General features: G+C 40.9%; 1 protein-coding gene across 3 annotated transcripts in view; it reads left to right on the forward strand.

Moving 5' to 3' along the window:
- Nucleotides 1-20,952, forward strand: part of STAMBP (STAM binding protein) — a 58,285-nt gene that overhangs the window by 18,281 nt on the left and 19,052 nt on the right. For 2 of the 3 annotated variants that reach the window (XM_061210797.1, XM_061210798.1), the window contains exons 3-10: nt 3,248-3,323; nt 3,640-3,735; nt 4,871-5,234; nt 6,281-6,405; nt 7,288-7,425; nt 12,603-12,715; nt 13,299-13,398; nt 14,966-15,623. In XM_061210797.1, the coding sequence (XP_061066780.1) occupies nt 3,248-3,323; nt 3,640-3,735; nt 4,871-5,234; nt 6,281-6,405; nt 7,288-7,425; nt 12,603-12,715; nt 13,299-13,398; nt 14,966-15,022 (1,069 nt within the window). In that variant the 3' untranslated portion in view covers nt 15,023-15,623. Of the gene's footprint in view, nt 1-3,247; nt 3,324-3,639; nt 3,736-4,870; nt 5,235-6,280; nt 6,406-7,287; nt 7,426-12,602; nt 12,716-13,298; nt 13,399-14,965; nt 15,624-20,952 lie in introns of those variants that run through there. The other variant, XM_061210799.1, reaches the window with a different exon arrangement.

Here is a 20,952-nt window from a genome sequence, read left to right on the forward strand (position 1 = left end):
TGGGTACACCATAATTTATTAAATAATCCCCTACTGATGGTCATTTAGGTTTTCAGGTTGCCCTACTTTTATGAACAATGCTGTATTGAACAGTCTTATACATATATTTTTGTATTATTATAGGATAAATTCATAGACGTGGAACTGTGAGTTTAAAGGATATACACATTCTAAATTTCGAATACTTGTCTCCCACTCCCCTTCCTCCCCTAAGGAAAAAGGTATTATCAAATTACAGTCCTGCTAAGAGTGGGTAAGGATACCCATTTCTCTATGCCCTTGCCTACACTGATTGTAATCAACTTTTAAGCCTTTGCCAATCTGATAGATGGAAATGATATCTCATCTTAATTTGAATTTCTTTCATATATAAGTAAAGTTGAGTACCATTTTATATAATTATTTACCTTTTTATTTACTTTTCTGTGTATCTCTTTTTTTCTGTTGTTCCATTAGGTTGTTTTGCTTGTGTTTTGCCAATGCATCTTTGTTTGCTTTGGTACATTTCCTGTCTGTAGGCTGCAACCAGATATAACCCAGAGAACAGTATACATCTGGGCCACAGCTATTCTCTGCCTAGAAAATTTCTAACCCTGGTGTTAACATCTTCATCTCTTCTTCTTGCTCACATTTTTATTTATTAGTAAAAACAAGCATATAAACATATAGCAGATGTTGGCTATGTGCTAGGCACTGTGCTCAGCATTTTATTTATTTTTAAAAATCTATTTTAATGTCATAGCAGCCCTATCAGGTAGTACTAGTTTGTCTCTGTATATATAATTTATATAGAAACTGAGGGATGGTGCTGGAGGTCACACAGCTAGTAAGTGCTTAAAGCCAGGATTTGAACCTAAGCAGGGTGGCTCCAGAGCCTGCCCTCCTAACCACCAAGCTCTGTTGCCTCCAGTTTGGGCAGTGGGTTATGCTGCCCATTCTGTTTTCAGGAAATGCTTCTGCCCATATGTCCCCATTCAGAAAATTGACTACAGTAACTGAAACAAGAGAAAGGTATTCATGTTCAGGTCTGGGAGTTTTATCTTATAAGCTAGTTTTTATTACATGGTTCAAAATCGAAATAATAAAACAAAAGGTATATAGTGAAAATTTTCGCTCCCACTCTTGTCTCATCCACTCTATTTCCCCTGTCCTCTATTTTTGCTAGTTTCTGTATATACTTCCTGTGTTACTTTATATACTTATAAACAAAATAAATGAATATGTATACATGCACACAGGCATACCTTGTTTTATTACACTTTGCAGATACTGCATTTTTTACAAATTGAAGGTTTGTGGCAACCCTGCATTGTCAGATGATTCTTAGCATTTTTTAGCAATAAAGTATTTTAAATTAAAGTGTATATGTTTTTAGACCTAATGCTATTGCACACTTAATAGAGTACACTATAGTGTAAACATAACTTTTTTATGCACTGAGAAATGAAAAAACTTATGTGATTCGCTTTATTGCAACATTTGCTTTATTGTGGTAGTCTGGAACCGAACCCACAATATCTCTGAGGTGTGCCTATATATAATTTTCCCCTTTCTTACATATAAGGTAGCATGTTATATATACTTTTTTGCACTTTGTTTTTTCACTCAGCTCATCCAAAGGTTTTAAGACAATTTTATTCATCAGATATTTTTTCAGTGCCTCTTTATACAAGGCACTGTGCTGGCTTTAGAGGAATATACAAAGAAGCATGAAACACAGAAATCTCTGGCCTCAGGGACTTTACAGTCCTTCAGGCTGAGAGCATAAATGAAAATAAAGTGTGGTGTTTATATGACATGTTACTTTCTTGACTGATTGAGGCCTCAATACAAAGCACACTCAGCCTGCTGAAGGTAGTGAACATGTACCTTGGTCTTTCAAGTTACTGAATAATAGGTCTCTTGAGCACAAGATCTATGCCTTATTTATCCTAATATCTTCTTCAGGACTTTATGGTTGAAAAATGAATCTGTGCTTGTTTTAAGTATAGACTTCAAGGAAACTTTTAATTCATTTTTCATGAACCCAAAGGACAATTTTTAGAATTGTTTTGATTTTGGAATTCATCCCTGCCTGAGGGGTCTTGTGAAATTGGATTGAAATGAAATTTTCATGTGCCTAATTAGAACAGAAGGAGGACGACTCATCTATAGAGGGTGTGTTTTGGTGGGGATCTTCTTCTTTTCCCTTTACTGAGTCTTCCTCCTTTGTTTCCTCCTACCCATGGGCAGAAAGTGAAAAAGAGCCAGTTAATCCCAAATACATAACAGTGTTTTGTGGCTGTGGGCAAGCTACCCTCAATTTATTTGTTTTGGGTCTCAGCTTGTGTTTATTACAACCTAATTCATTTGAAAGACATCTTTGTTCAGAACCCCTCCAACAGTTCTGGACATTCCAGGAGCCATGAGGAGGCAGTACGATATAGTGGTTGAAAGAGTAGACTCTGGAACCGGCCTGCTGGCATTGAATTCTGAACCCTCCATTTTGGCTATGACAAGTTACTGAACTTCTGTTTATTTTCACCGTCCCCAAGTAGACATCATAAGTGTTAGAGGTCTATGAATTGATTCAGTTTATTTTTCCCACTGAGCTTTACAGCCAAGGACAAGAACTGATAGAGGAAGTCTAGAAACTTATGTTTCTCTAAGCACTTTTCATCAGAGATCATAATGCACGTTACACATGTAACGTGCACATATTACACGCATATAACACATGAACTGTCTAAGCATCTCAGTGCTTAATCTGGTGCAAGGAATATTCTTCTTTGAAGGAACATGAATCCCAAAGAAGAAAAGCCAGCATTAAAGGTCACACAGAGTTAGAAGTAGTAATAGAATGTGGGTTTTCTCTTAGCCTCCTGCCCTTGGCTGCCAAACTGTTCTCTGAAGAATGATTTGTGAGAGACCTTTTCCTTTGGAAGCCTGTTACTGTCACAACAAGAAGAGAATCTCTTTGGAGGTGTATTTCGGGGCACAGGATAGGCTTTTTCCTCCCCATCGTTTTTGTTGTAGGAGTCTGGTGCTGCTGCACATCTGATTTGGGAGAAGAGGGAAGCACTCTGTTGCTCTTTACAGGGCTAGAGATGAGTGGGGAACATGGCCTGTCAGGGTGTGCCTGTTACCCCTGCATGCCTGGAAACCCATCAGGTAGTCTCTGCAGAATAAGGGAGTTGCATTGCTTCAGAGTCTTTTGGACATTTGGACATCTTCTTTGCATCATAGTCAATCTGATCTGTTCCCTTAGGCTCTTTATTGAGAAACTACCAAAGCATCGAGATTACAAATCGGCTGTCATTCCTGAAAAGAAAGACACAGTAAAGGTGGGTCTTCACTTTAACTGTTGCCCATCTAAAAGCTTCAGAGAAGCACAGACTAACTCCAAAATATAAGTAGCAGTATCTGCATCTGAGCATCATATCCTGCAAATAGGAGATAAGGCCATTTCACTAGATCAGTTACGAAATAGCAGGTATGGTATGGTAGGGGGTATTTTAAATTAAATTATTTAAATTTATATTATTATTAAATGTTTTTAGAAACATTGTTGCCATTGCCAACTTGACTTCAGTCTTTTTACTTCTCACCTTAATTAGCTGGCAATTGTTCTAACTCCCAGTTTTTGATTTTGTGTCTCAGAAATTAAAGGAGATTGCATTTCCCAAAGCAGAAGAGCTGAAAGCAGAACTGTTAAAACGATATACCAAAGAATATATAGACTATAATGAAGAAAAAGTGAGTATGTAATAGCAAAAAAAAAAAAAAAAGAAATTATTTTGGTTTCTTAGGCTGTGACCTAGGATTCTGATAGATATTTCAGCAGATCTTGTGATTTTAATGTGATATTTTACTTTATTGGCAAAGACCAGCAACTCAAAAAAGGTGTTTAGGCTGAGGATTCTAATACAGATTTAGCCTGCTTATCTAAGAGGATGACTTGAGGGACAGAATATCTATTGCTTGTCTGCTATGTCTAGAGCTAGAACCTAAGAACAATGAAAATCGCACTAAAGTATAGGGTTTTTAGATCAGAGAATTTGGGGTATTTGATACACATTTGATTATATCCAACATAGGATATACCTGTATATAATAATTGGGGTTTTTTTTCAAGCTATTTTCAAATGATTCTTGTTAGGAAGAGTCAGTTAAAACACATGAGAAGGTCTGTGACAGTGTCATTGGTCTGTGTCAGGTGAGAACACACACTGCAAGCACTTCCACATTCTTTTGTACACTCTACTGAATTCTGTTCTGGACTCTGATGTTGAAAATCAGCGGAGAGGTGAACAGCTATGTATTTCTAAGGTACCCAGTGAGTGAAAACCTTCATGAAGGAGATTGTTACTTGATGTTTCTTAGCAGTTTAAAATGTCACTCTATATTGGACCAATCACCAGAAAAATTTCAGAGGCTTCATTCAGGGTTAAAATTCAATAGAGACCCCCAACATGGCAGTTGTAAGTTTGGATTTGGTTCTGTTTCACAGCCTTACTTGGGATATAGAATGTATACATGGCACACCAGAGGCTAACATTGTATGATACAGATTATGAGGTGCAGACAATAAGTTGCCTTGAGATTTTGGTAAAAAAGAAAATGCATTAGTTAAAGTCCTTGGGAAAGGGTACCGAGAGGATCAGGACTTTAACTGTTTTTGAAGAATAGGTGCATGGTGGTTAGATAGACAGGAGCAGCAGCTGTTCCACGGGTGTAGAGGTACTAAGGGAAGCATGAATTCTGTGTTGGGAACTCACGCTAGAGCAGAAGTACGTTTGGGGCAATCTCCCTGCTGAAAAGCCTTGTCCTCCTAAGATGTGAAGTCACTTGAGTGTAAAGTGTTAGCCTAACTCCTATTCATTCTTTGTAGAAGAAGGAAGAGGAAGAATTTGCCCGAAACGTAGCCATCCAGCAAGAGCTGGAAAAGGAAAGACAGAGGGTGGCACAACAGAAGCAGCAACAGTTGGAGCAGGAACAGTTCCATGCCTTTGAGGAGATGATCCGGAACCAGGAACTAGAAAAAGAACGACTGAAAATTGTACAGGAGTTTGGGAAAGTGGACCCTGGCCTGGACGGCCCACTGGTACCTGACTTAGAGAAGCCCTCCCTAGATGTGTTCCCCACGGCGCCTGTTATATACACACAGCCTTCGGACTGTAATACAACTGTAAGGCCTGCCAAGCCACCTGTAGTGGATAGATCCTTGAAACCTGGAGCATTGAGCAACTCGGAAGGTAGTGAATTCATTTGCTTGCGTCCTCTTCTATCTCAGCTGCAGCCAAACAGGGTGTCATTCCAGGAGATTCAGCTACGACTCCCTCCATGATCCCACTCATTAGGCTCTGGTCACAGAAATCCATTTGATTAGTATTACCATACTGTGTTCTATCACAGCTATATTATAAAGTGGACTTTGCTTAAGACATATAGTTTACCTGGGCCAGGTCGATTTTCTGAAGAGCTAATAACATCCTTGAAAGTCAGACCCTCAGCTTTTAAGGGTTGTGCAGAGATTTGAAATGTTCAGTGAACTAGAGACCACTGTTGACCTTTTGTAAAGGAAATTTGAGACTTATAGTACCACCTTACAATTCAACTACTGACCTTTAAATAATAAAAAAGAGCTACTGAATTGTGCTTGCCCTGCAAATGTTCCTAATTGGTAAGGAGTTTAGTCAAGGTAAATATTGTATGTACTCAGTGATAATTCAGTCTAGCCATAAAAACTATTGAGTCTTTCCTCCTCTCACCAATGTATGGCTATCTGAGAAAATAACAATAGCGGCAAAATGATGAGTATGCCTTGATTATTAGAATAGATCTTTTTGTTAGGAATTGTCTTTCAAGTAGTCATGTAAGGAATTCAGCTTCGCAGAAGATCCACTTAAAAGGACAAGGTAAGAGTGGGCAAGGGGTGCTGGACTCTTGAAGCCTGGCCTTCAGGGTTTCTCCCCATGTACTCGGCAGGATTGTCTCTCACTATTATTCCTGAATAGCTCAGAAACTTCTTTTAAGCAGTAGTTTACCCTTGTGTTAACTTGAATGATTAAAGCCTCTTTTCTTTCCTTGAAATAACATACTCCCAATGGCTGTGGCAAGAGGTTGGAGAAGAGACTTTACAGCGCTTTTTCTTCTGCCATAAGGATGAGATCCCCACGCACTGCCTACAGTTGCGGGACCCCAGTGATTTAGCATTGCTCTCCCAGGGCTGCCAACTCTGAGGTCTGCTTGGGGAGGCTGTGCCCCATGATCTCAGACGTTTCTTCTTTCTCCATTACAGCTCCTACAATCGATGGACTGCGCCACGTGGTGGTGCCTGGGAAGCTCTGCCCACAGTTTCTCCAGTTGGCCATTGCCAACACTGCCCGGGGAGTAGAGACATGTGGAATTCTCTGTGGAAAACTGGTAAAAGACAAATGCTTTCCTGAGCTGAGACTGTTTCTTCCCCCTTGGCCTTCTGTGACTCTCAGAGAAGATATCCAGGGTCAGTTACTCTTTGTGCCAATCCTTCTGCCAAAGAACCATGGGCAGCATAATGCAATGTCACCTTGATTTTAGTGACCCTGTATTTGATTGATTTTCAAAGTCCCTTGAACTGAACTGATTATTTTAATGCCAGTGGTAAGAAATACCTAATTCTAAACTTGGTAGGAAGATCCTGTATATCAGCTTTTGAACACCGACTTTATGGCAGGACCTGGGAATATGAAATATTTGAGGCACAGAACATGTGTCCGCAAAAAGTACCCAAGCACTTTGGGGAGATGGGAGATATACATCAAAAGATAGATAGTATGCTGACTACTATGTACAATAAAAGCACTAGGAATTATGAGGAAAGAAGGATCATTAAATGGAGGTGCTTAAAGAACCCATTACTAACTGCTGAATAAATAAACACATAAGGTGGAATAGACTTAAACTGAGCTTTAAAGGATGGGAAGGGCTTAGAGAAATAGTAAAAGGAAGCTACTCTAGACATGAACAAAGGAAGAGAAATGGTACTATACCCAGAGCTTCTTAAGAGTCATGAGTAGACCTGTTTGGCTGCAACAGGGAATTCCCACAGGGCTGTGGGCATCTGTGGCTTTGCAGAGGACCCCAAGCAATGTACTTGGGTAGTCAGGGTTGTGAACATGACTGACATAAGGGACTCACCTCACGAAGAAGGCTCATTCTGGGAGGAAGGGCCTTCGCTTGTACAGATGTTTAACTTTCCACTGCCGTGACAGAGTGGGGTTGCCTAAGTGCCAGGGAATTGTGACGGGCTGTTTTCTCATTTGACAGATGAGGAATGAGTTTACCGTTACCCACGTCCTCATCCCCAAGCAAAGTGCTGGGTCTGATTATTGCAACACTGAGAACGAAGAAGAGCTTTTCCTCATACAGGATCAGCAGGGTCTCATCACACTGGGCTGGATTCACGTAAGCAATTCCGAGCTCTCCAGGGGTTCGTCTCCTCTTCTCACATGATGTTATAAACACACTGCTTATTTTTTTTCTTGGAGCAGAGTGAATTGTATCCAGACTATTTAGATGGTTGTATTTCCCTCTGTTGGATGCAGACTTGACTTCCCTAGCATACTTAACTGCTTGCACCACAGTATTGATTTCTGGGCATTACTTAGGGCTTTTTAACTTAAATTTTTTTAATGGAAATGAACTTGTTTCCCTTAAGTCCCAATTCCCCTGTGAGCATGAACAGTGATAGGATGCTAGCCTAGAGTATATGTGGACCTTGACGGTAGAGGCTATGCCTTACTTCGTACAAATGATGTTACTGAAAGGTATATAAATCAAAATATTTTAAATGAGCCAAGGAAGTTAATTCAGATGCCTCCATTTGGTCTTTCTTAAAGCAGCCTACACTTTTACGTAAATCAGAAGGGCCACCAATATAGGAGATTTTCAACTGTCTGCATGTCTTAACAGTCTTCTGGTAATATTCAGGTAAAATATAATTCCATCCCTAAAGATTTCTTCTTAATTTTTCTTTCTATTCCTTTTCAACCCCTGATTCTCATAGACCAAGCTGTTTTCCATGTTGTGTGACAGGGTTACATACAAACAAGGCAGCTCATTTCTGGATTTGGGAAGATTGCACACACTTGTATGTTAGAATTTGGGAAATACTGACCTGTGAGGCAGTCAGTGTGCCTCTGTCCTTTCATAAATATTTGCCTTTTATTGTGTATCCCCCGTTATAGTACATGGGGAGTAGAAAACTTGTACCTTATCCGCCAGGCGATACAAATTTGAGTAACATATGATTTTAGTCTCATAAAGGAGACTGACATATAGACAAGTCATAACTCTTCATGTGAGGCAGAATGTGCCAAGTGCCTAAAGAGGTGCAAACAGCCCTGTGGAATTCAGAGGAGGGAAGGATCACACCTGGGGTGATTTTCTAGAATTTTGACAAGGTGAGCCAAGGGAGAGTTCCATACGGAGGGGACAACGTTGGAATAGGCAGACTGTGATCCTGGAGCATTGAGTGGTCCAGTTTTCTGGGGCTTATGGTTCATATCAGGAAACAGTGGTAGGTAAGCTTTCACATGATACCTTAGGAGCAGTGTTCTGGAGGGTTTTGGGTGGACAGGCAGGATAGTTCTGCTTTTCAGTGAGGAGGCTGAGGCAGGGAGATCATTTAAGAGGTTAACGTGATGATAAAATCTAATAATGATGAGAGCTACGGTGACGGCAGTGCATTTGGGAAGGAAGAGATAAATGTAGGATTTCAGAGGATGTGGGGAATGAGTAAGAGAGGATGATGAGTAAAAGTGATGACTTAGAGATTTCAGGCCTGACTCATGGGGGTGGCAATGATTAATCATCTCATAAGCAGAAACAGGCTTCAGCAGGAGAACTTACTTGGAAGTGGGGCAAATGGTGTCTTCAGTTCTGAGTATTTGACATGATATTGGTGGAGGTAATTATCAGGCAGTTGGAACTTGGGAACAAGGTCTAGGTGGGAAAGAGAACCGGGAGACCTCGGCATAGAGCTGACCTTGGAAGCCTTGGAACTGGAGGAGGGTGGAGAGCAAGAAGAGATTCACTGGCAGCTTGAAGGACAGGCCACTTAGGCGAGCATAGGGAGTAGTCAGTCATGAAGCGAGGAGATGTCAGAGAAAGGTGAGGGGAGTGTTAGGGCACAGATGCCAAAGGAGGAGGAACGTCTTAAGAAGAAGCTTCAGGATGTTAACTATGTCACATGCTGCAGAGAGATGAAGACTTGTATGAGCCCTTTGGATTTGATGAGGTCATTGATGACCTCAATTTAGTGGATTTTAGGCAGATTAAAAAGGTTTAAGAAGTAATGGGTATTGAGGTTGTGGTGATAGTGAAATATATACTGATTTTTTGAAGAGCTTAGCACTGACTAAAGGAAAAGAAAGAGATGGAATGGTGGCTTAAGGAATAGCCAGGTTGAGAGAGTTTGCTTGATTTATGGTTTAGTGTGAAAATGTGTTCTGTTTTTATTTTGGTTTTTTTTTTAAACCTTTATATTTGAAAAATATATATGAAAGTACATAAAATAAATGTGCACTTTAATGAATCATTAAACAAACATCTGTGTGCACACATTACCTAGGTCAAGAAATAGAGCGTCGCCAGAAGCACACTCCCACCTCCGTGTCCTGCCCAGTCACCCTTCCTCTCTGGTATAGATAGTCCCTCACTTGACATTTCTGGAAATTCTTTGCTTTTCTTTATAGCTTTACCACCTATGTGTGTATCCCTAAACTCAATAGTTTAGTTTTGCCTGGTTTTGAACTTTATGTAAATAGAATTATGTAATATGTATTCTTTTGTGCTTGGCTTCTTTTGCTCAGTTTTTAAGGTTCATCTGCATTCTTGTGTATAGTTGTCTGAACATGTTTTGTTTTTTTTTTTAAAATATATTTATTTATTTATTTATTTTTGGCTACGTTGGGTCTTCATTGCTGAGCGCAGGCTTTCTCTAGTTGCAGCGAGCGGGGGCTACTCTTCGTTGCGGTGCATGGTCTTATTGCAGTGGCTCCTCTTGTTGCGGAGCACGGGCTCTAGATGCGCAGGCTCAGTAGTTGTGGCGCATGGGCCTAGTTGCTCCGTGGCATGTGGGATCTTCCTGGACCAGGGCTCAAACCCGTGTCGTCTGCATTGGCAGACAGATTCTTAACCACTGCGCCACCAGGGAAGTCCCTGAACATGTTTTTAAGCCCAGTGAGTTGGTGGAGTATAGTGGAGCCTGTGCAGGAGATGTCAGAGGTCAGGAGAGACAAGGTAATGTGAAGATAGGAAAGTATTAAATCAAAAGTACAAAAAGGGAGTCATCTTCATATGGGGGAGAAAACACTCACTCCTCTGAGACAGAATTGAAGGAAGAAAGAAAGATACAGAGAGATTTTTGAGGTTATAATTGGAGGGGTTGAGGGAACTCATTTTAGGTGATCATTAAGTGATCTTGCTATCAACAAGGTTGAAGTCTAGATCCACTGCCCAGCAGGAGGAGACAGGTAAGTTTAAAAACTGGAGAAGATGGGGGAAAGTTTGGAATAATTTCTGTTTAGACTTCAGGTAGATCTTAGCCACAAATGAGTAAAAGGATTTTTAATATCAGTGAGGGCCTAGCTAGGAAGGAATTTAGAGCCTAAATTGATAGTATTCCAGCTTTTTTTCCCCATGATATTTCTGTAGCATTCCTTCCTAACTTGGGATTAAAAGCAAACAAAAGCAGACCATAACGTTTGCTCAGATCTTAAAATTGGCAAGAGGAGAAGGCAAAAGGTCAATTCTTCCTTCTGTACCTTGCCAGCTATAAATCAGGTTCCCTGGTCCAAAACTTTGTATGGTCATGTTTATCACCAACTATTGTGTAACCCCCAACTCAGTATTCAAGGCACTCCTTCACCTTGGCTTAGCTGGCATTGCTCTCCTGTGGCTGCTCTACTCATCCAGGCACCCAGGCTGCCCTGAGCATTCACTCTCCTCACTTATTTCTGCTCCTTTGGTGTATTGTTTTCTCTTCATAAAAATGCCTGCCTCTGTCTCCAGCATGGTGGGCACAGTGAGCATAACTGAATTTTCAAGAAACGTGACTGTAAAGGGAAGGAGAGAAGGTGCAGTAGTTAGTGGGGAGCAGAGGCTCAAACGAGATTTTTTGGTTTAGTTTAACAATTATTTATTGAGCCCCTGCTATGTGTCTGTATATCATCTTTCTAGCTAACCCAACTTTAGATTGGAGGCCTTCATCAGCTTGTGTAGGTCTTATTTGTTCTCAGTCAAAATTTCAGGCTGTAACCATGGGATGTAGGGTGTTGGCACAGGCCGTTTGTCCCTAACAGTCTATAGGATCATATTCTTATTAGGTAGAAACTGTTTCTCCCTTGTGGTCATGAAAGTTCTTTCCTTCCCCGTGCAGACCTGTGTGTAGATTTACTGTCAGCACTCAGCTAACATGTTCCTGTATTGCAGACCTCTTCCACAATGAGCTGGTCACAGCATTCTATGCAGTTGTGCTTCTCAGATGAGGCTGCACCTAAGAATCATTTAATGAGCTTTAAAGAAAAAAATTTCCTTCTCAGGATGGATATTTCCAGGGTGGGGTGCAGGAGCCTGTGCTTTTGACAGGTTCCTCAGAAGCTTCATTTTTTGCACAACAGGGTTGAAAACACTGGTCAAGGGCACATATTTATTTTCCGTGCTTTTCTGTCAGTAAAGATTGGTGGTCTTTTTGAGTCATATTGGGTCTTTCTTTTTCCATCCTTGTTATCTCACACCCCCTCTGAGATGAACGTTAAGTCATTATATGGTCCATTTGTGTACAAAGAGTATGCTCAATAAAACATTTAATAACTGGGGGATTCCAGTGGTTAGGACTCAGTGCTTTCACTGCTGTGGCCCAGGTTCAATACCTGGTTGGGGAACTAAGACCCCGCAGGCCACGAGGCGCGGCCAAAAAAAAAACAAACAAAAAACCATTAAATAACTGGAAACAAATGAGATAAACTGAATGTAATTTAGATGGTGCTTTAACTGATTACCCTCAAAATTCAATATCTTGGTCTTTTTCTCAAATAAGACAGGGTTCTTTGTGTGATTTAACTACCCTTCTGAAATCCCAGTAACCCTCTGCCTCTCATATCCTTGAAAGATATGCTTTAACCACAGGACAGCTTTTGCCACTTTCGCCTATAGAGCCCCAGACTCATGCTTGACCTTTTAACCCCTCCGTCAGGAAGAAGAATCATTCATCTAACTGTGCTTTGTTAAGTCCTTGACTTCTACTAGGTTGTTGTATTGGGCAGCAGGTACTGTCTGTTCCAGTATGGGAGACTCCATTGTGTCGAGAGAGCTTGTGAGGAGCCAGATAAGTCTTGATGGTCAATTAGAAATTGAGTCTCTTCACATACTCATGTTACACGATACTCGTTTACAGTGCTGGGAAGGAAGTTCATTACTTATTATGAACTTCAGGCATATTCCTCATGGCTGCTAATGGCTTTGTACGTAAGGAGATCGTGGCAAGTTATTGAGAATCACTTGGCTCTACCTTCCCTCATGGGCCAGGCTTGACTGTGTATTCTCGCTGAAGGGGTCCCTGCCTTTTCTTCTCTTCTCAGACTCATCCCACGCAAACCGCCTTCCTCTCCAGTGTTGACCTACACACTCACTGCTCCTACCAGATGATGTTGCCAGAGTCGATAGCCATTGTTTGTTCCCCCAAGTTCCAGGAGTAAGTACCTAGGGTGCGGTTCAGGGTTTTGCAAGGAGATAGCTGGGGAAAAGCCTCAGAGGAAACGTTCTCCATTCTTAAGACCTTGTTCTCTATAAAATATATAGATTGTGGTATTGATTGGCTTTTTTAAAAGGCTTCCTTTTAAGCCCTATATCCTGATAAACCTACTCGACTTGTTTACAAAAGTATCCAAGCAACAACCTAGGTGCTTTTATAAGAAAAGGACATAAAAAATTTGAAGTGTTTGACTTGAAGCAGTAGGAATTTCAAGAGATTGATATCAGATTAGAAAATTTCAAAATCCAACAGATTATCTCCAAAAATTAACTTCTTTTTCATTTTAAATCCTGTTATTTACTATGAATTCTCCCAGTAAAACTAGCGTGGTGGTGGTGATGAGTCATTCTCTAACTCTGATTCATTCACCAGAGAAGAGACCTATGAGCCAGCATACTTTTGAAGCTGTCTCAAAGTGAGCTCTTCACTGCTCTGTGTGTGTGTGTGTGTGTGTGTGTGTGTGTGTGTGTGTGATTGAGGGGACACCTTTGCTTGATTCTAGACCTGCTTTTTCTTATTTCAGAACTGGATTCTTTAGACTAACTGACCACGGACTAGAGGAGATTTCTTCCTGTCGCCAGAAAGGATTTCATCCACACAGCAAGGATCCACCTCTCTTCTGTGTATGTATCTATGTAGAAGAAATCGGAGCTGTGCTTTAACCAGGGAAGACAGTCAGAGCTGATGAGGCACGTTGTCCTTTGTGACACACATAGAAGATCAGCCTTGTCACTTATTTTTCCAAATCTTCCTAATAAAAACATACATGGGAAGCGGTGTGGGATAGGAAGGAGTTTGAGTCTTAGCTCTGCTACTTAAGGACTGTGTGTCTTTGATCAAGTTACTTAACCTTCCTGGGCCTCAGCTTTCTCATCTGTAAATGGAGATGATAATAATAATAATACATACTTGAATAGGGTTATTGACAGGATTAAATGAAGTGATGCACAGAAAGTACCAAGTGCAGTAGCTTGCTTATTAAATGTTAGGTTTTTTCCTTCATCATCATCAGTTGCTAAGCCTGCACTTCAATAAGAGATTTGAATTCAAAAGAAAAAGCCACTTAAGTAAAGTATATTTAATTTTGGAATTTTGCTTTTAATTTGATTTTAGATAACAGGGATTTTTATGACCTTCTTAGAAAGTTTTTTTCCCCAGGTGGTATTCTGTGAGTAAAAAGTTTCAGTTCCTGATAAGTATGTTTCAGTTTTTCCCCTCAAATCTAATGTGATAGTATTGCTTCACTCCATGCTGGCCATGGAGTATTATTATTTCTTCTGGGTTCCCTGAAAAGTGACCAACATGGAAAAGGGACTCAGACCCTTGTCACATAAAAGAAACTGGGGATGTTTAGGAGAGAACCCCAGGGAGAATCTGAGAACTGACTGTAAGTGTTAGAAGAATTGTTGTATAAAAAGGTATTGGGTGTGACTCCCAGAACTAAAACTTAAGACCCTGTGGGATGACAGTTTTCAGCTGAGTATGGGAAAAAACTTTCTGACAGACTTGTTCACAAATAGGTCAGCCTGCCTTGGAATGTAATAAATGTCTAGGTACCAGGATGTTGAAACAGAGGCTACACAATCCCTCAGAAATGCCTGGGCTTTCAGTTAGGATGACCCCTTATGCATGCCAAGAGGGAGTATTCCCTATGTGAGAGTAGGTGTACTTTATTATCTGGTTGACATAATAACCCAAAAAACTGCAATGAATTCAGCAGTTATTTAAATAAGTGTATATTTTATGAATGACTCTAGAATATACATACATCTGAAAAATAAATGAAGGTATATGTGCCCACATTGATTCAGGCTACAGCCTATTGATTCTGGGTTGGTGGAAGTAATAATTCCCAGACCCCTTACCATAACAGCCATTTAAGTAGCAGTCTGGCTGCCAGCCTGGGAACCACTAGCCAGAATAAGCATTGTAAATAGGAGTGTTGTTTGTTTGTTTGGGTTTTTTTAAAACATATATATTTATGTATCATGACAATATACAGAAGATATAAGAAGTTAGGCAGTGAATTGCTTATTGTAAATAGCTTTTAAACTTGCTTTTCAAAGATAAGAAAACATACAGGAAGTTAAGTAAAAGATATCTTCCATGACTTCAACAAGTAAGGAGTTTTAAAGATGACTTTTCAGAATTTTCCAGGACTTTCCCTTTCTTTCTTTTTCCCTATTGCAGAGCTGCAACCACGTGACTGTTGTGGACAGAGCAGTGACCATCACAGACCTTCGATGAGAGTTTGACTCAGACACTTCCCAAGAACTATAAAACCATATCAGTGTACTGTAGCCCCTTAATTTAAACTTTCCAGAAAGCTCTGGAAGCTTTTTAAAACAGAATAGAACGTATCACCTGGGGGAGAACTGATTTTCTATTTCTGGTTTGAAAAGAAATAATTGAATGTTTTTTAGGCACATCTGGAAAATAGCATGATCATGCTAAAGCAACTTTTCAGTCTGCCTGTAACTAAAAAATTAAGTTGAAAAAATGTTGTAATGAACACCTATATACCCTTTGTTCTAGGTTCACCAATTGTTAACATTTTTTCCCTCTCAGAGATCCTTCTAACTTCTCTGCCAACTTGTTTATTGTTTACCTTTGGACTAATTAAGGGCATCTATGCAGCAATTTGGAAGCCATTTAGAAAATCTTTGAGTTTTTCTGTGGTTTATGGCAATATTAATGAAGCTTATCATAAGGCTGAGGGAGAGCTCGCTGCGTTTGACCAGATGGTGAGGCCCAAGAACCCTGAAAAATGATTTTGTCAGGAGTTACTGTTACTTAACAAATATTTCGGGATATTTTTTCTTCTACAATAAAATAACAACTATATATATTTTTTGTGCTCTAGAATGATCTGTTGGATCAAGCATTGTCTAGAGAGGTTAACTAAATGGTCTGGTTATTTGGGGAAAGGTGAGGGGAAAATGGAATTTGAGATGTACCAACATCGAAGGTTATGTCCCAGTTCACTTTTAATTGTTCAGTCTTTTCTCTCTGCCTTTTGCCATCTTCCAGGACTGTGAAGTCATCTCTGTTCTTTTGGTGCTGTCTCAAGTCGGTCATCCCATTCACTTCCTCCTTATGCCCTAAAAGCTTTCAGCTGAGGATAATAGAGCCTTTGTTTGGAGTACCAGGTTACACTCCAAATAAATGATTATATTCCCATGCCACCCCACCCTACTAGTTTTATTGTGTTGGCTCTTCCTTTCTGACTTAGGCAACATCTAGGAAGATGTTTGAAGCTGCAGTTGATTCTGTATTTTTTCTATGAGCTGAGCCTAGTGTTATAAGGCTGCCCAGAAATTAGTGGTATTGTTTGTGTCCTCTCTGGTCAGGGCAGGAGAGTAAATGCCTTGGATAGGAGAATGATTTCTTTTTGTATCAAAATTCTGTGGTAAAGAAAATTTGCAAATGTATGAAGTTTTGCTTCATTTTTAAATTTTGTGTCCCGAATATATTCAGGCTTTATTGCTTAGGTTAGCAACCCTTGAACTTTTCCCCTGAAAGCCAAGTGTCTATATTCTTGTTCTTCTCATAAGTTCTTAACTCCAAAGATACTAGAAGTTCTTTCTTCTGCAGTTTCAGAGTAGGTGGGAATGTGGAGGTAGGTGGGTCTGGGCAAGGGAAAGAGAACCTCTCTGGTCACTGCCCTCCTTTCCTGCCGTAGCCCCAGAGGCAGCCTGGACTGCTCTCCCTTGCCCTTAACAGTCCTACAATTGCCTGGCCCTGCACTTTCCAGGAAATTCACCCCTTCTTTCCATTCTCAAGGCTACTGCTTAGTTTAGGATCTTACTACCCCTTACTTGAACCATTGCAATAGGCTTTTTACCAGGTCTCTTTGTTTTTAGTGTTTCTTGACTCCAGTCTTCTCTGCCCAGTACAGTCAGGAGAAGTTTCCCACATTACAGCCATCCTCATGTTTCCTCTCTTGCTCAAAAACCTACAATAGCTTTCCACTGCTTAAAATCTAAATTTAGCCCTTATTCCAAACTTTCTACACATGGTCACATAAAGCTCTTAGCCCTGACTGCACATTCAAACACCTGGGGAGCTTTTTAAAAAATACTGATACTCACACTCCACCACCCCCAACCAGTGAAATCCAGATCTCTGGAGAGGGACCCCAGACATTGTTTGTTTCTGTTTTTGTCTTTTAAGCTGCTAGGATTCTCAAGTGCAGCCAGGGTTGAAAACCACTGTACTAGTCATTTATACCGGGGAGTTTTGAACTGATTCATCAATCTCTGCACATCATAGACATTCAGCAAATGTTTGTTGAACCAAAGTGAACTGTATCATAGATTGCAACCACATTGATCATTTACTGTTTACCAGATCGTCACATTTTCTTGCCTCCGCACCTGTGCACAAGAAATCTCAGTAAATGGATGGGTGCGGGAAATCAGTCTGCAGTTGTCCTCTTCAGACCTGCTACAGTCTAGCCACGAAAGCGGTACTTTGCACAGGCCAGCTTTAGTGTCTCACTTCACCCTACATCTGTGGAAGAGACATGCTATCAAGCCAGCTCACAAGGAAGCAGGGAGACTGGGTAGGGCAGTGAGAGAAAAGGAGCCAGAACTTAGGGAAAGGAGGAAAGGAATATTGTGAATAAAAGGGAGTCAGACCACAAAACCTGAGGAAAGAAGCTTGTATTGAAAGGGTAACAACTACTCGGTAAAGAGACTGACTTCTGGGCTCCTGAAAGCCTTTCCACTCTCCCAAGCCACACAAGTGCCATACTTACTGGTCTGGACTGAGTGGGGAAAAAGAAGCAGTATCTGATTGCATCCCAGCTGGCCTCAGAGGCACAGACCCTCCAAAGTGCCATGGGCCAGGTGCAGAGACGCTGGTGAAGACTCTGCTGGGGGTCAGGGCAGGCCTGGGTTTTTTCAGCTGATTACTTCCACGTACTCCTAATTAAATACCACCAAAGAGGAAGAAAAAAACCACTTAAGCCTTATAATGCTCTCTTGGGTACCAGACACCTTAAAGGGCATGGTGGGGAGCATTCACTAGTGGGGGGAAGCATTCCCTAGTGTCATGGTGGATACTTGTTGTTTGAGAGGCAAGGGTTTCCACTTCCATTTGGCACCCCAGAGTTTAAAATCATCATGCCTATCCCCTTTGACTTTGGTCACCTCTGGGTTTCAGTTACCCCAGTGGAAGGAGTTTTTCATGTGGGGGTTGACAGGACTGGAGACTGCTAGGAGCAAAGCGTTAATGACATGAGGGCCCAGTGAATCCTGTGACTTTGGTCTGCTTCAAGTGGACTTTGAGAACAGTTTTTGGATCAGACCAGATGTTGTTCCCTAGAAAACAGTCCAGTTTGTATTGTGCCTCCCAACCCCTCCCCACTATATCTCAGTACATTAACCCCACCTGGGTTTGGAGACCAGTTTGTCCAAGGATCTTTCAAGCCTGTGAGCCCAGAGTGGAACTTCAGAGACAAGGCTCATTTCTTTTTGTGAGGAGCTTTGCTTGAGGCACTGAGAAGGCCTGTTTGGAACACTGGAACATTATCCTCTTGAGAGGAAGTGCCAGACTGAACATTAAAGACTTTGCTTCTAGGCCCAACTGTTCATTCACCAGGAAGTCACTTAACTTCCCAAACTTCTTTAAAATTCTGTAAAGTGGGATCAGTCTAATACACCTACCTCGAATGAGGATAGAATGAACTCCATATGCAACTATGAGAGTTGTAAAGATGCTATTCAATATAAAGATTTAAGCTACATGTTATTTGTATCTCTGGAAGTGTTAGAGTTGAGGTGCCATTACTTCCACCTGCGAGACCTCTACCCCCTCAAACTTCCAGCTAGAGGACTCCTCAGATAGATCACATTCTTTATCACTAACTGAGCCTCAGCTCCAAATATCTTTTCTGGTCTGCCCTGATGTTCTGAACTGGAAAACTGAGAACCTCAAGAATCAGAAGAAACATTCCAAATTTCTACTCATTTCCCCTAAGACCCAGAGCAGAGCCAGGACCTAAAGAGATTGCACCATATCTTTTAACCCTTGGTTCCATCCCACTCTTGTTTGAACCTCCCACTTCTGTTGTTCCAACTATTTCTTGAGGTGAAAGAAGAGGAAGAGAACTTTGATCCTCTTCACAGAAGTCTTTATTCCTTAGTCCAGGGTTGAATTTTTTGTTAACCTTTGCCTACTTGGGGTTAGAAGTGGGCCTTACTCTTACAGGATAAGCCCAGCATCATTCATTGTGCCTGTTGGATCCAGAATCCAGCCCTGTCGCACTGAATAACCATGGGCTCTTGTGTCCTTTGGTGATTAAACCTGCTTCCCTGAGGGCTTGGTTCAAGTTCTACCGTCAGTGTCTTCTTGAACTGATAAATTCACTCTGAGGGCTTCCTTCTTTGAGCTCCAGTGGCACTTATAGCCTGTTTCCAACAATTTGGTATGTGTTTTTTTGCTGTTTTGCAGTGTTTTCTTATTGTTTTATGTGAGTCAGGTCACTGAACTGTCATGTAACCTCATGTCATGTAAGGATAGGACCATGTTTGCTTTCTAGCGCTGTGTTGAGTGCCTTTCAGTCAGCACAGTACTTCCTTACTTTCTTTTGCTGAGCCCTTCCTTGAAATAATGTCCTTGGTGTTGAGCCATGTGTTAGAAAGCCAGGTGGACTTGTGCTCTAACCTCCGCCTGTGGGAAACCATCTTACTGCCTTGACTGAGACATTGTATACTGAGCCTGTGCCGCCACCCCAGTGTCACCTTGTGCCAAAGGTCTGACTACAAGCAAGAGCTCTCAGAAGAGGGAGCCAGCATTTGAGCTCTTCTTCCAGCTGCCAGGACAGATGATCGTGCTGCCCAACAGGGTGGGCGGGGGAAGATGTGCCTGCACTAAAGTCTGAAAGGCGGAGGTCAGAGACGTAGGAGGAAACCAAGAGACAGTGGTGACAAAGTCACTACTATCTCGTCACAGAAACCAAGGAAAGCAGCAGTTTAAAAAAGGGGGAGGTGAGTGGTACAAAATGGCTCAGGAGAGGTTTTCTGGGCTAAGGACCAAGATGAGTCTATGGGATCTAGCAGTTAGCAGAGGTCTTCCCTGACAACCCCATCTAAAACACTTCCACCCCGGGACTTCCCTGGTTGTCCAGTGGTTAAGAATCCACCTTCCAGTGCAGGGGACGCGGGTTCGATCCCTGGTCGGGGAACTAATATCCCACATGCCGCGGGGCAGCTAAGCCCGTGCACCGTAACTACTCAGCCCACATGCTCTGGAGCCCACGGACCGCAACTAGAGAGAAGCCCGCGCGCCACAACAAAAGATCCCACATGCCTCAATGAAGATCTCGCATGCCACAACTAAGACCTGATGCAGCCAAATTAAAAAAAAAAAGACTATCTAAAAACAAAAACAAAAAAACCGTCTCCACCCCATCACTCTACCACATCTTCTTTACTGTCTGCATACTGTCAATAGCTAAAATCATCCTGTTTATTTCTAGCATATATATATATATATATATAGAGAGAGAGAGAGAGAGAGAGAGTATATGCTGTGAAAACAGCAACTTTTGTCCTGTTCACTCTTGTATTCGCAGCTCCCAGGACAGTGCCTGACAATCAATAAGATAGGAATAAATGCACAGACTTATCCAAAGTCACCCAGCTAATAAGTGGGAAAGCTTTGGTTTTTTAAGGAACAGAGCAATAAATATGCACACAGTTTGAATAATGATTTTAAAGATTTAAAATTTAATTTTAAAATTAACAAATTTAATTTATTTTAAATAAATTAAAGTTAATTTGTTTAATTAACCTTTTATGATTATAGAAGGTTACCTCTTAGAAGGTAAAAGAAGAAAAGCATATGAGAAAATAAAAACTACATATGTAGCCATTTGTCTTTATTTAGAGATGAGTGATAATGCAGTATCACAAATTGAAACTTCTGAACTTTCTACAAATTATACAGAGAAGGAAATTTAGAACCTTAAATGCTTTAATATTTAATAAGAAAGAATCAAAAGGTATGAAATAAGCATTTGACTCAAATTAGGAAAAAGAATAACAAAATATGCTAAGAAAGCCAGGAAGAAGGAAAGGAGTATTATAGCAGATATTGCTGAATTTATAAATAGGAATCTTGGTAGATAAATTCACAGTGTTATTCTTTGAAAAAATAAAGTAGACAACGAG

The sequence above is a fragment of the Eubalaena glacialis genome, chromosome 14 (genome assembly GCF_028564815.1).
Source record: "Eubalaena glacialis isolate mEubGla1 chromosome 14, mEubGla1.1.hap2.+ XY, whole genome shotgun sequence".
In the NCBI taxonomy this organism is placed as follows: Eukaryota; Metazoa; Chordata; class Mammalia; order Artiodactyla; family Balaenidae; genus Eubalaena; species Eubalaena glacialis.